Below are 12,834 nucleotides of genomic sequence, written 5' to 3' on the forward strand. Positions count from 1 at the left end.
AAAAAAATTCAGATGTAAACTTTCTAATTGGAAAAGTAAGAGGTGCAGTGCTTGTTGTTATCTTCCCTTTCCACATTAGTAAAGATCCAGAGCTTTAAGTCTTGCTGTAGTGAAGGAGAACTGAATTGAGTTGCCATAGTTCCATTTTTTAATAGAATATTTGATGTCATAAGAAATTTACCTACAGACCTCTCCATTATTTAATTGCATTCTTTAAGCTGGTTATTATAGAAATTCCTAAATGTCTTCAGTTGTTTTTATGCATTATATGTGAGGAGCTGTGTAAGATAAGTTAAATCGTATGTGTAATCTAATATTGTGGCCAAAAGTAGTATGTTTCCCCAGTAGTTTGCCTAAGTCTTTTGACCCACTTCTCTCATCCACAAAGTTTTTTTTAAGTAGGTTAGAAAAAACAAAACAAAACAAAACAAAATAAAAAAGCCCATTTGCTACTTCTGCCAAGTTTTTCATTAGCATAAAGCATTAAGTATTATGCATCATGTTTGTGGTGAGGGAGAATAGATCATTTGGCTTCTTAGCTTTTGCTCCTGCTGCATCCTCACTAGAATTTTCCTGTATGAAGTCACTGTTTTTAGTGTGGGAGTTGGTTGATTTATAAAGTTACAAGCAGTGATATTTCTGTCCAAATAGAATATGTGTATTTTACCATTATTCCTGTTAGTCAAGTTGAATTATCATTTTCTAGGCTTGAATATCATCTTAAAGTAAAAATATACACTTCACCAAAACAGTATTTCATACAAATAACACCGACTACATATATCTGAAAAGTCAAAACAAGTTCACCACACACACACAAAATCTCACAGAAATACAGAATTGTCTCACTAGAAATACTTTGGTTAAATGGCGTGAGTCTCAATGCTAATTAAACAATTAGGTAGCTCAAAGCAGGTGGAGATGAAGGATATCATGAAGATCTCTATAGAAAACACACCTACTGTTATAATTTATTGAACTCAGGATTCCCTGTTTCCATTAGTAATCTGTTTATCTGTTCATGATTTTTTTAATGTTATCTATGGAGATGTAGATTTGAGGCAACATCTGAAAATGTGGGTGAAGAGCCTGTAGGTTCCACACAGCGTGGTGAAAAGACTGAGTTGTTAAATGTGCCCTACTGGACTCTCCCACTTAGATTGTCGGGTCTTTGCTCAAGCTCATGAAAATAGAGGTCAGAAGTTGCAGTACTGTCCTGGTGCACCTACAGAAATTTTTCTTTCTTGTATGATTTGATGAATAGTAAGATAGTTAAAACAGAGCTGAAATACGATCTTTTTAATTAAGCTTCAGAGTGGGGTTTCACATGACAGCTGAGCTGGTTGCTTGTTGCTGCAAAAAGGGTGATCCTGCTGTTCACTGGTCCTTCTGATTTCTGGCTTCAGGAGCTCATGTCCTACCTTCCTCCCAGGCCAGTGCCCTGCTCAGAGCAGGGTGATTCAGGAAGCAAAATGATGGGAAAACTTTTTTTTTTTTTTTAAATGTAGGAGAATTAATTTTCTGTTGGTTGAGGTCCATGGGGTAGCTCACTGAGGAGGACTTGGCAAATGTCAAAATCAGTGTCTAAGGAGCAGTAACAGCTTGCAGCCAGGAGCAGAAGAGCTGGATTGCCCCTTTTAGAAGTGCCTGGACCTTTAGCTGGTTCCCCTCTGAAGTGTCATTCTTGCCAACAAAAATCTCATAGAAACCAACAGGAGAACAACTTTTTCCTCAGAGATAATATCAAAATGATAAGAAAGATTTATCACTAAATATTTAATTTTTATTACTCCTGACTTATAGAAGGGGAAGTGAAGGCTAGAGGGCTGAGTGGTCTTCCCTGAGCTTGTGATTAGAAGCCAGGTCTTTTGGGTAGCAGGGTGCTCAGCAGCTGGTGGGCATAGTGCCAGGCTGTTTGCTATTTGAGGCACTTGGAGGAGAAGTGCTACTTCTCTGAACACCAGTCTTCACTTTAGGAATCTATATACCTGCTAATACTCCTATATACTCCTACAGCTGTGTTGGAAGAAATGTCTGTAATGAGGGACAGCAAACCTTACATAGTCTCTCGTACTTAACAAGAGGGAATACTACAGATTGTTAATATATAGATTTGACATAGAAAATTGTTCTCAGATAGTTGCACGGCCAGTGTGATTGTGGAGGGCTTGTTGAAATCTTTAGGTTATATGTTGCAGTAATTTAGATTTTGAAAACAAATGTGACATTGTAACTGAAGACTGATTTATATTTTTTATGACACCTGCTGTATAAATAACGTTGAGTAAAAAGCAATGCAAATTTGCTCAAGCAATTATATTTCTGCTTTTATTCTGTATATGGTAGATACTTCTGTTTAAGACTAAGCATTTTTTTGCCATTTTTTTATATTTGGATCAATTTCTGGTCAAGTGAAATGATTTGCTCACGAGCTTTGAAGTAAACCTAATAGGAATACATATGTCTGTTATTTTTTTCCTTTAGATTGTCCTATACAGTCTTCCATGTGCAGTGTGTATTTGATATGAGGTCCATTTATTATTGTGAACGTGCCAAGAATATTAGGTAGAGTTATAAACTGAAAGAAAGAAATACACAGTAGTAGTATTTCCTCCTATTCTTGCTATATAAACTTTTTTCTCATCTATGCAGGAGGTTGCATCAACAATTTGAAAGCTATAAAGAGCAAGTAAGAAAGATAGGGGAAGAAGCCCGCCGTTACCAGGGAGAGCACAAGGATGATGCTCCAACATGTGGAATCTGTCATAAAACAAAGTTTGCAGATGGTTGTGGCCATTTATGCTCTTATTGCCGGACCAAGTTTTGTGCTCGATGTGGAGGTCGTGTCTCTCTGCGATCAAACAATGTAAGTCTTCTGATGCGTACTCTTAAGAAAAAGCCTCCTTGACATTGTCACACTGCAGATTGTTTACCTTAAGTTTGGCATTTCATGCTTCATTTTACTTGTTTCATTCATCACTTCGTTATGAGGTGTGCATGAAGTAGAGTAATGTATTTAATGATTGTGGAGATACTTAGTTTTCACAGACTTAATTTAAGAAAAAAAAAGAATACATAGTTTATAGTGCTACTGAGTGATGGCTTGAAGAAAACATACTTGTTTTTTATTGAATGAAAGAAGAAACCCTTGTGCTCAGGTACAACTCTACATTGATAAATTTTGATTGAACTAAATGATCTCATTTTAGATTTCTTTTTTATAGAGCTTTTCTTATACATTTATAGAGTTCTCTTACATAAAATCAGTCAATTTTTTTGGTTAGAAAAAAACCCCCACCCACTTCTCACCACAGTGCTATGTCAATGTATTTTAAATTTGTTTAAAAAGTAAAAGTATAACCTAATCTAGATTAGGTATCTTACTTTCAGGCAGGTGAGATAAATCTTTCTCCCTCTGATCCGCATACAGTTAGCTGCAGTGGCTCTCCACAAAACCGAAGGGTGCCCAAGAATACGCTCTGTTCAGTCAGTCCCTCACAAGGAACTGGCTACTCACTTGTACACGAGTGGTAGGATCTATATTTGGAAGACCATTATCCGGTGATTATTTTTGGCTCATCATCTAGTTCTATGATGTGTTATAAAATGTTTTACAAACATCCTTTTACTGCCTGAATAGTTTTGTTATCTATCATGAGATAACTTTCTCACATGGCTTTAAGGTTTCAGTCTTTTGTAGGGGAAATGTTTCAATGCTCTTTGTATCGATATAGATTCAGTTAAAAGTGTTCACAGATTTTATGGCAGATAATCATGTTCACAACAGAACTAGTTTATGGCCTTTTCACTGTCTTTTAGCTAAATGTCAACTGAATAGGGCTTCTGAAATTTCATGTAAAACAAACAAACAAAATCCTCAGAAAAATACCCATTTCATCTTTATTTTGGAAGTTTTCCGTAGCCCTGATGTACTTGTAAGTCCATTAAATTAAATTCACATTCTGAAAAAAATATGTAGGCGTATTGGACAAAAGTTTTCATATATTCATATTTTAATATAAATAGATGCATTACATTGCATCGCCTGCAGGTGGTGTCATTACAGCAAGTCTATGAAAATATACTTTGATACGTTATGTTATACTATTGATTAGAGTGCATATAATACAGCTTATCTTTACTCAGAAAAAAAGGAATATATTTTAATTATTTTTCACCCATTGTTTTAACTCACAGAAATGGAAAAGTGTCCATTCATTTGTAACTTGCCTTTTGTTTGTTATATTGTTTATGCTTCTGTGGGTTAGGGTGGGAAAATATGATTTTACATATGCAGTAATGTAATCTTTTTATTTAAAGCTCTTTTTTCCTTTGGAAATTTTATGCTTTTATCTCTTTGTAGAGAGTTATTAGAATTGCATTTCTTTGAAATCTGTCTATTAACACTTGCCTATTTTATTCTTTTTCTCTTCTTTTTTTCTTTTCTCTTTTTATTCTGCTTCCTTGGATGCTTTCCCAAAGGAGGACAAAGTGGTTAGAATCCATGCTTTTTATCATTTATTATTATAATGTTGTTAGTTAACTGGGAAACATATTAATGTAAAAAACTGAAATTAAATTTTGAAGTCATCCAAAGGGGAGGGGGGGAAGAACAGGAATCCTAACACCCAGGCCCTGCCCATCCTCTAGCTGAACATACAATTCCAAGATAGCCCAGCAAGGAAAGCCAAGACTGTTGGCAAAATTAGGACAATAAAATAAATTAATTAAGAACTGAGAATTATTAATAGGCTAAAAAGCAGAGGAGGTTATAAAGTTCATTTCATAAAAATGTCTTACATAAACAATTGGACTTTTTGCATGCAAAGTCGTTCCATCAGCTTCAGGAAATCTAATTTAGTATTTTAATCGTAATTTTACTTTGATTTATATGGTTTGCTGTGTTTCACTTCTGGCTGCAGCAGAAATTCAGGGAATTCTTGTGAAATCAGCTTTTTGATTTTACATTTGAAATAATTTGCGTAGGCTAAAGATAACCTCTTAAAACTGGACCTAAGTATAGCGAGCAAGACGGAGTGAGTCCTTTGTGAATGCGTAGTTACCATTTCAAAAATCTGCAAAATTTTTAGGATCAAGTACTGGCATATCACAACTAATGCCTGTGCCTCATCTCAAATTAGGTGAGGGTAGTTCCCCATCCATCTCTGCGCCCTGCGCACAGAGGAAGGGGTGGCAGTACTTGAGCAGAACTGTGTGTGTCCACTTCCAGCCTATCCTCAGGGACGTCTGCAAAAGCTGGTATTCCAGACTCTAACTTGGAGATTTAGGTAGCAGGAATTAGCCAGCTTCACTGGCACTTCAGCCTAAATGACTGTAAAGTCATTACAATCCAATGTAGTTTTTGATGTGTGGATGATGGTGCTACGCTTGTATTACGAAGTGGTGGTACACCCCAACTTATATCATCGCACACCCGTAACCTGCAATTTAGTACTGTGCAACACCCAGAGAAAATTATTTCTATCACACCTGCATATTGTAGTAGGTTTTTTCTAAGGCGGTTGTGTTGTGAGAGCATGGTTGTTTTTCTAATGGCTATGACATGTAACTTGCTACAGCTTCATTCCACTGTTTTCTGTGTGGTGCTCTGAAGAAAGTGCTGAAATAATCCAGGACTTCCAAATCGTTTCCATTCTATTAATCTAAATCACTTAGGATAGCATGAGAGAAGTTTCAGCCTGATATTGATTTGTTACTAAAGGAGTGCATCACTGATGCACCCACTGGGGTGTATTAAAAGGCTAACATGCTTGCAACAGAGTCTTCCTGAGGGCCAGGAACAGCAATGCTCTTAGTGCTGAAAGTGCCACATAGGTACAATTTGGCCAGGTTTTGGAGAGCAATCCAGGTGAACTTCACCTGCTGATATGCTTAAGGCATCCTTTACACTTCAGTTGGGAACTAAATAGCATCCACATGCAGTAGAGATGGTGTCTTTGATGAGGTGATAGCTTAAGTGTTCATCTTTGAATAATGTCGTATGGGACCCAGAAAACAGACCCCACTGCACTAAATTCCTCTGAAGACATATGTGCTGAAGACATACCTGACTCATTTGGATTGTCCTAAGTTCCATTGAATATATCCTTGTCGTTTCCACTTGCCTTGGTTTAGGTTTTGTTGTGTTGAACTCCAAGCTTCCACACGCCAAGGAAATGCCCTAATAACATACGTGAAAATATTCTTTTTACCATGTGGTGAAGCTGAGCTACGTCTCTGTAACAGCTGAAAAGTTATGGGAGTCAGAGGGAGAGTATCCAATATTTAGTCCTGACTGCATGAGGAACACATGGAATTTTTTATAAAGTACAATTGCTTTCACAGTGCCTGTCTCTGAAAGCTAATGGAATATATAGAATGAATTAATTCCAAAATATGACTACATACCTAGCAAATAACATCTTTTATAAGCAGGACAAGTGGTATAATTTATATAAAGCAACACTGGAAAATGTTGTTAATTATTTTCAGTGTGTCAACATTCCTGACTAATTTGCAGATAGGGAGAAACCCTTCTTTATGTGGTGAATTTAATATTAGTATGTTTAGATGAGCCTTGTTCTCTCCACATGAATTTTTACAATTTATATTAATATTAAAACCCATGCACCCAGTTCCTACAAGCTAGAGGTGCATCAGTTGGAAAGGATAGCAAAGTGTGAGTTACCAAAGTGCCAAGCCCAGGAAAAGTCAAGCGTGATCCTAGATTCAAGATATTTCCTGTAGAGTTGGAAAATTTAATGATCATTGGTAGTATTAATGAGACCTCACCTGGGATGTCGTGTACCGTGTGTTACCCATCTTTGATAAATTCAAGCTATGACAGGCACAAAGTCATACAGAGGATGATAACAAATTGAGAGCTCATCACAGAAGACTAGAGAGAGTAGAGGGACAAAAGCTGGAGAAATTATATTTCATACTTAGAAATACAGTAAGTTGAAACAATAAGAATAACCTTTAAACTAGAGGACAGTGAATATAAGACCGAACAGAATAAGAAGATGGTGAATAAGACTGAATGGGTATAACTTGGCTATAAATGCTCTTGGCTTGGAAAAAGATTTTTGCAATCGGTAGAGTAAAGCTTTTGGAAATTTTTTCATGTGACTTATTGGAAGGAAGAATAACCCAATAAAAATTTAAAGGTTAAATTTGATAATTTTAAGAAAGGATTTGTGATGTGGTTGCTTGTGGCTGTAGAGGAATGTATCAAGTCCTTACCAGGACTACGTAATAATGCGGGCAAAGCCTTTGAAGCTGTTCTTGACCTTTTCAAGTAAGTACCAAATATATTTTAAGGACTGTTTCAAAAATATATAGCAGAATTTAATATATTCTCTCATTGTTTAAAATAAAAAAGGACATCCCAAAACATTAATTCCTTGTAGTGGGAGTTAGGAAGCATCCTAGTTTTATCATGAGAATTCTCCAGTGCACTTAAAAAATTAATTGGCAGTAACTGGTACATCCATTAAAAGGCACATACTTTTTAATTATTTTTATTCTAATATGTCAAAATGCATACCTAAATATATATCTTTAGTTCTTCTGTGTTCTGTGAGTCTTGGATAGCTCTTCATACTTCTCACCTGAGCCTGCTCTCCTTTCATATGGTTGCAGGCAGATCGCATTTAAATGGGAGCATTGTCAGATAAGAGGACTGTTAGCTAGTTTGGTTATTCAAACCAGGCTTAAATGTAGTTGTGCAGTGAGAGCATTCACTGCATTAATAATGTTGGTAATAATATCAGCAGTGGCTGGGTTTGAAAACCATTGGCTGTTGTATGGCATACAGAAAAAGTACAAGTGTTTTCTTTTCCTTCATATTACCTTAGTATTCAGAAATAACGTTATGTGACCGTGGCAACCTGTCCACTGTGAGCACTGAGCATTTGCATATACTTTTAGAGAAAGAAGAACATTATTAGTACAGGATTTTAAGTGAGACGGCATTTTAGAAGGAAGTCATGTAGGTGCTTAGAGAAAAGCTGGCAGGAGTGACCACTTGCTTTTAATTTGGCACAATGTTTTCTAGGTGTTGTCAGCTCTATAGAGTGTCTACACTTTCGCTCTGGATCCTTCTAGTTCTGCTCCATGCACCAGCGTTTTAATTGCCAAAATGGCAATGGGTTTAAGTTACTTCATTCCATTCACTCTCCCCTCTGATGTGAACTATGGGGGTTGTTAGGGCAGTGGGGAAGCCAACAAAACGTCTGGCTGGTGCTTCTCCATGGTTTGGCACGGAGTGGGCAAAGTCCTGGCTCAGTCCTCCCGACGGCCTGGCTGCCACTGCTTGCTCTGTTCTTACTCCAGTGGTACCATGGCCTTGTAGAGCAAAAAATACCCAAACCCAGGATTTTTTTCCTTGCATCATTCCTGTAAAACTTCTTCCTAACATTTGGTTAGGTAGTGCAAAAAGATGCATTTCTCTTGTAAACACCTGATATACGAAGTCGTGCAGCTCTGTTTCTTTCTCCTTATAGAAAAGGAGATACGTTTTGGTGTACAAAAGTAGTCTTGAATGAGCGAATGCAGTTTCTTTCAATCAAAATTAAAGTATTTTATATGAGATGCTGTGGGTGTATTAAACTAAGTGAAATTTGTATGACATTGACCGCATTAGGTGGAATATACATGTTCCAGATTAAGCCATATATTTCTCCCTGGCAATCAATCTAGCATTCTATAGATTTCATTAGGGTAACAATTTTTGATCAAATTTAAAGTGAAAAGGATTGGGAGCAAATTATGAAAAACAGTTTTGCCACCATTTTCCCGTGTTTTTTTAGAAATGTTAGTTGTGCAGAATAGAGCAGTTTGCTTACCCATTTTTCTGCTTACATACATAAAGGATGACTGGGAGGAAATCAGGATGGAAAATACTTTATACATAAATAAGAATTGATTTAACTGAACTTAGTAGTATGGGATTGCAGAAAGTAATGTTGATTATCAGTGCTGAAATACTAGAGATTCACATTTCTGATCTGGGTTTCACTGAAATCATTTAGTATAATGTCAGTGGTTTATACTTGGAAAGAAAGACAACTTGGAAACATTTCCCTAATTGTATGTCAGGTGTTTTTACAGAGTGTTTGTCATTTAGTTCTTTTAAATTATGCTTAAAATTTGCTTACATAATGTCTTGCTAATTTAAGCCTTAACAACTTGAGCACATATGCCGTGCAATTCAGCTGTGTACTAATGGTTTTAACAGAAGTTGTTAATATTGTCAGAACAAAATGTCTGGATTGGCAGGAGTGTTTTTACATGCCTTTCACAGAACTCTTATGTCAAATTGTCCATTAAAAGGCTAATTTATGTAAGTTCTGACTAATACAGCTGTAGAACGAAAAAAAATCATCAGAAGGAGGTAAAATTACATAGCAAATTGCAAAGTGATAGCAGATAAATTCTCTCTCTGTAGCATTCAGTGTAATTTGTTTCCTAAAAGATTTGGGGTTTGTATGCATCAGGGAAGAAGCACCACTTTTCGGTAGTCGCTTCCTAGTACTGCTGCTTCCAGCAGATAAAAGAAGAAAAAGAAAAAAAAAAGAAGGTCAGCAGGAAACTGAGGAATTCCAGCTCAAGTAAGATCTGAAGCATTTTCCTCTGCTTTCTAGGAAGTTAGTTCACTGTCAAAGAAATCTGTTAAATTTTTTTTAATTAAATCCTTAAAATAAGCTTGCTCTTCACCTGTTGCTGAAGCAACATGTTTGACTTTAACACTTGTTTTTCAGTGTCCAGCTAGCAAAAATGATCAGTTACTTCTTGTACACACACACACAAAAAAAGCAGGCAGCTGATGCTTATGCTCTGAAGTTAACCAGATTAGAGCTTCTTCATTTAATGGCCAGACCGTAGAAGAGTCACTAGATAGCTGGGGTTTTTGTTTGTTTGTTTGTTTGTTTCCCCGCCCCCCCAGCTTTAGATCAGTATTAAATCAGTAACCACTCACTTAACGCTCCTTGGTTTATCCAGGTTTAGTTTCCCTGTTAGCCAAACACTTGAACTGTCTGCTTCTCATGTTACTCTACAGTTGATGACCAAGAAAATATATTGCTACTGCAGCCTTCTTTCTTAGCCCGTGATAAAGGGCTCCTGAACCCTTCATGACTGCTTTTGCTGTTAGCATGCAAGCTGCGTAACAGTGTTTTGCAGAGACTCTACGTAAACAATGTTGGAAACTCCATGTAATATAATGGAGCCTAAATAAAAAAAAAACACCACACAAACTTTTCATCCCCTGCAGTATTACTATTGGACACATTACCCTACTTTTAGACTTGTATGTTCAGTACTTTTGTTTCAATTTAACTGATTCAAGGTAAAGAATATGGAAATTATTTAGATTTCTTTTTAGTTAAGAAAATTTCAGCAATACCTTTGAATGTAATAATTCCTTCCCTTGCAAAAACTTCTATTAAAAAAATTAAATATTGATAAGATCTCAAAGGACAATAAGGCTTTCCAAAAAGAGCTTTATTCCTCCTCCTCTTGCCTAATCTCATGTACTGGATATACATATATGTATGGTATGTGTATATGTAAGCATATATTGCATAGATTTTTTGTAAGTGAATATACATGCATATTATATACGTTCATCCTACTTAGAATCTAATACAGGAAGTACGGGGCAGAGTAAAGCTTTTATGAACCACCTTTTTGACCTTTGAAATCTATAAATCATTCAAGGTGTTTAATTCAATTGAGGAATTATTATTTATATGCCCATTTACCTTGACAAAAAATATGGCACGCCATAGCAGTCACAGAATCCCAGAATGGTTGCGGTTGGAGGGAGCCTCTGGAGGTCATCTGACCCAACTCTCCTGCTCAAGCAGGGCCACCAAGAGGAACTTGTTCCTCAGAGCTTGGCATAACCATGTGTCTTATGACTTGCATGATGAATAGATTCAAGGATCTTTCATGCCATTTTTGTTACTTGTTTCTGCATTGTAACTACATACATTATAAGCTTACACAAAATCTCCTTAAGTTCTGCTAGGGAATAATTCTGTGACTTACAACTTTGGACAAATGAATTCCAGAATTTCACAAAATCTTTCAGAAAGAGCACTAACAAGTACTATGCTTTTTTTTTTTCAGCTCAGTGTTCAAAAAGAGAGAATGAAAAAAAAAAAAGAAGCTACCAGATTAACTTTAAGCTTTTTGTTTCCTGCAGTATAGTATATCTATCATTTTAAGAGTAACAGCCTCACATACTGTTTGGTCCAATGAAGTTGGTGGTATAAAGCCGAAGAGCAGGAACAGGAGAACCTTAGAGTCATTCTCCCAGCAATGCTATGTATCCTACTGGCTCAGATATTGTCTGAGGTGTGAGAGATCACTGTTGAACTCCACGGTGATTAAACCTTGCTTTTCCAGATGGGAATACAGTGCTGTAAGGACTGAAGTAGAGAGGAACATCTTCCTACCTGACTTGGATCAGTCTCGCTAAAAAGTTAGAATGGAAAATGTTGAAATCTTTTTGTCCAACAGTACACATTGAGTTAGTATTTAGATTTGACTTTGCTGGAAAGGTATTTATTGCATTTTTCTGATAAGTGACTGTTTTGCTTTTAAAGGTGTGCCTTCACAGTAGAAGGTACTAGCAAATTTAGTTCTGACATTTCACACCTTATAAGCTAGATCTGCTTAAATGGATGTTTTAAAAATAATGGGAAAGAACTAATTTTTTTCCAGTCAGTGAAGGCTGTGTGATTTTTTTCATTGTTATTTAAAACAAAATCACATATGCTGAATACATAAGAAAAGTTTAGTCGGTTAAAAAAAAAAAATCCGGCACAAAACCAGCTATCAACTTCTTCATTGCATTAAACTGAACTGCTACAGATACCTGATCACAGTGGCTACTCCACTGTGTTGCATGATAGTTGTCTTATGTTCTGTAGGAACTTGTTCTACAATGTTAACATTATCTCCTGTGTTTCCTGGGAGAAGACTTTCAGTTCTTTTCATTATTCAATGTCTGTTTTACAAGGTGTTTTCAGTTGAACAAGTGAACACCTTTTCCCGGGCTGATGTTATTTTCCCCAGGTATGTGTTATTTCATAGTAATAAAGGGTTAAAGGAATGCTTTCAAAAAAGTATTAAGTATTACATTAAAAAAGTATCCTGCGATAGCATGCACTTCTGGTTTTTGAATACTTTCCCTGAAGAATTTTTTGATTCTTGATCCTGGAATTAAAATAAGATTTGTAGCTTCTTGATTTTTTTAAACTTCTCATTGCTTGTATGTCAGCAAGTCTTGCACTTTTTTTTCCTTTTTTTATGTTATTAAGTATTAAACAGTGTTGATCTATGAAAATTCTAGATTCTAGAAAAGTTCTAGGGAAAGATGATATTAGGGATTTGAGAAATAATTCTGGTGTCAGAAAATGCAACAATATAGAAATATATTTTTTCACTTTTCTGTAAAAAATGTATTCATCTGTGCCCTAAATCTCTGTAAGTAAAGAAGTGGGATAAGGGTCTTGTGTAAAGGAAAGTATTTTTAGTTAATTAGTTTCAACTGCACATACATATTGAAAAGAAGAGTAAAGGAAATAAGTTCTAACAATTGAAATCTGAGATTTCTTGTATGCGTTGCACCTTAAGATGAAAGAGGATAATAAAGAAAGAAAATACTAGCAGCGCAACACAATATTAAGAAGCCATGAGAAGGACCTGTTTTCTGTTTGATGTGTTCATATACCTTAATATAGTCAACATCATCCTATAAACTCTAACTTTATAGTAGATTCTGATCCCTGTCTATTCAGTGCACGACAGTTTGCAAATGAA

The 12,834-nt window shown here is 36.0% G+C and overlaps 1 protein-coding gene across 41 annotated transcripts in view; it reads left to right on the forward strand.

The window, feature by feature from the left end:
• The window catches only part of RIMS1 (regulating synaptic membrane exocytosis 1), a 350,364-nt gene that overhangs the window by 119,942 nt on the left and 217,588 nt on the right, over positions 1–12,834 (forward strand). For 37 of the 41 annotated variants that reach the window (XM_054820922.1, XM_054820925.1, XM_054820932.1 and 34 more), the window contains 2 exons: positions 2,653–2,866; positions 4,483–4,494. The exons of 1 other annotated variant lie outside the window; for it this stretch is intronic. In XM_054820922.1, the coding sequence (XP_054676897.1) occupies positions 2,653–2,866; positions 4,483–4,494 (226 nt within the window). The remainder of the gene's footprint in view (positions 1–2,652; positions 2,867–4,482; positions 4,495–12,834) is intronic. 3 more of the 41 variants (XM_054820924.1, XM_054820930.1, XM_054820976.1) reach the window with 1 other exon arrangement.

Source organism: Grus americana, chromosome 3 (assembly GCF_028858705.1).
Source record: "Grus americana isolate bGruAme1 chromosome 3, bGruAme1.mat, whole genome shotgun sequence".
NCBI classification, from domain to species: Eukaryota; Metazoa; Chordata; class Aves; order Gruiformes; family Gruidae; genus Grus; species Grus americana.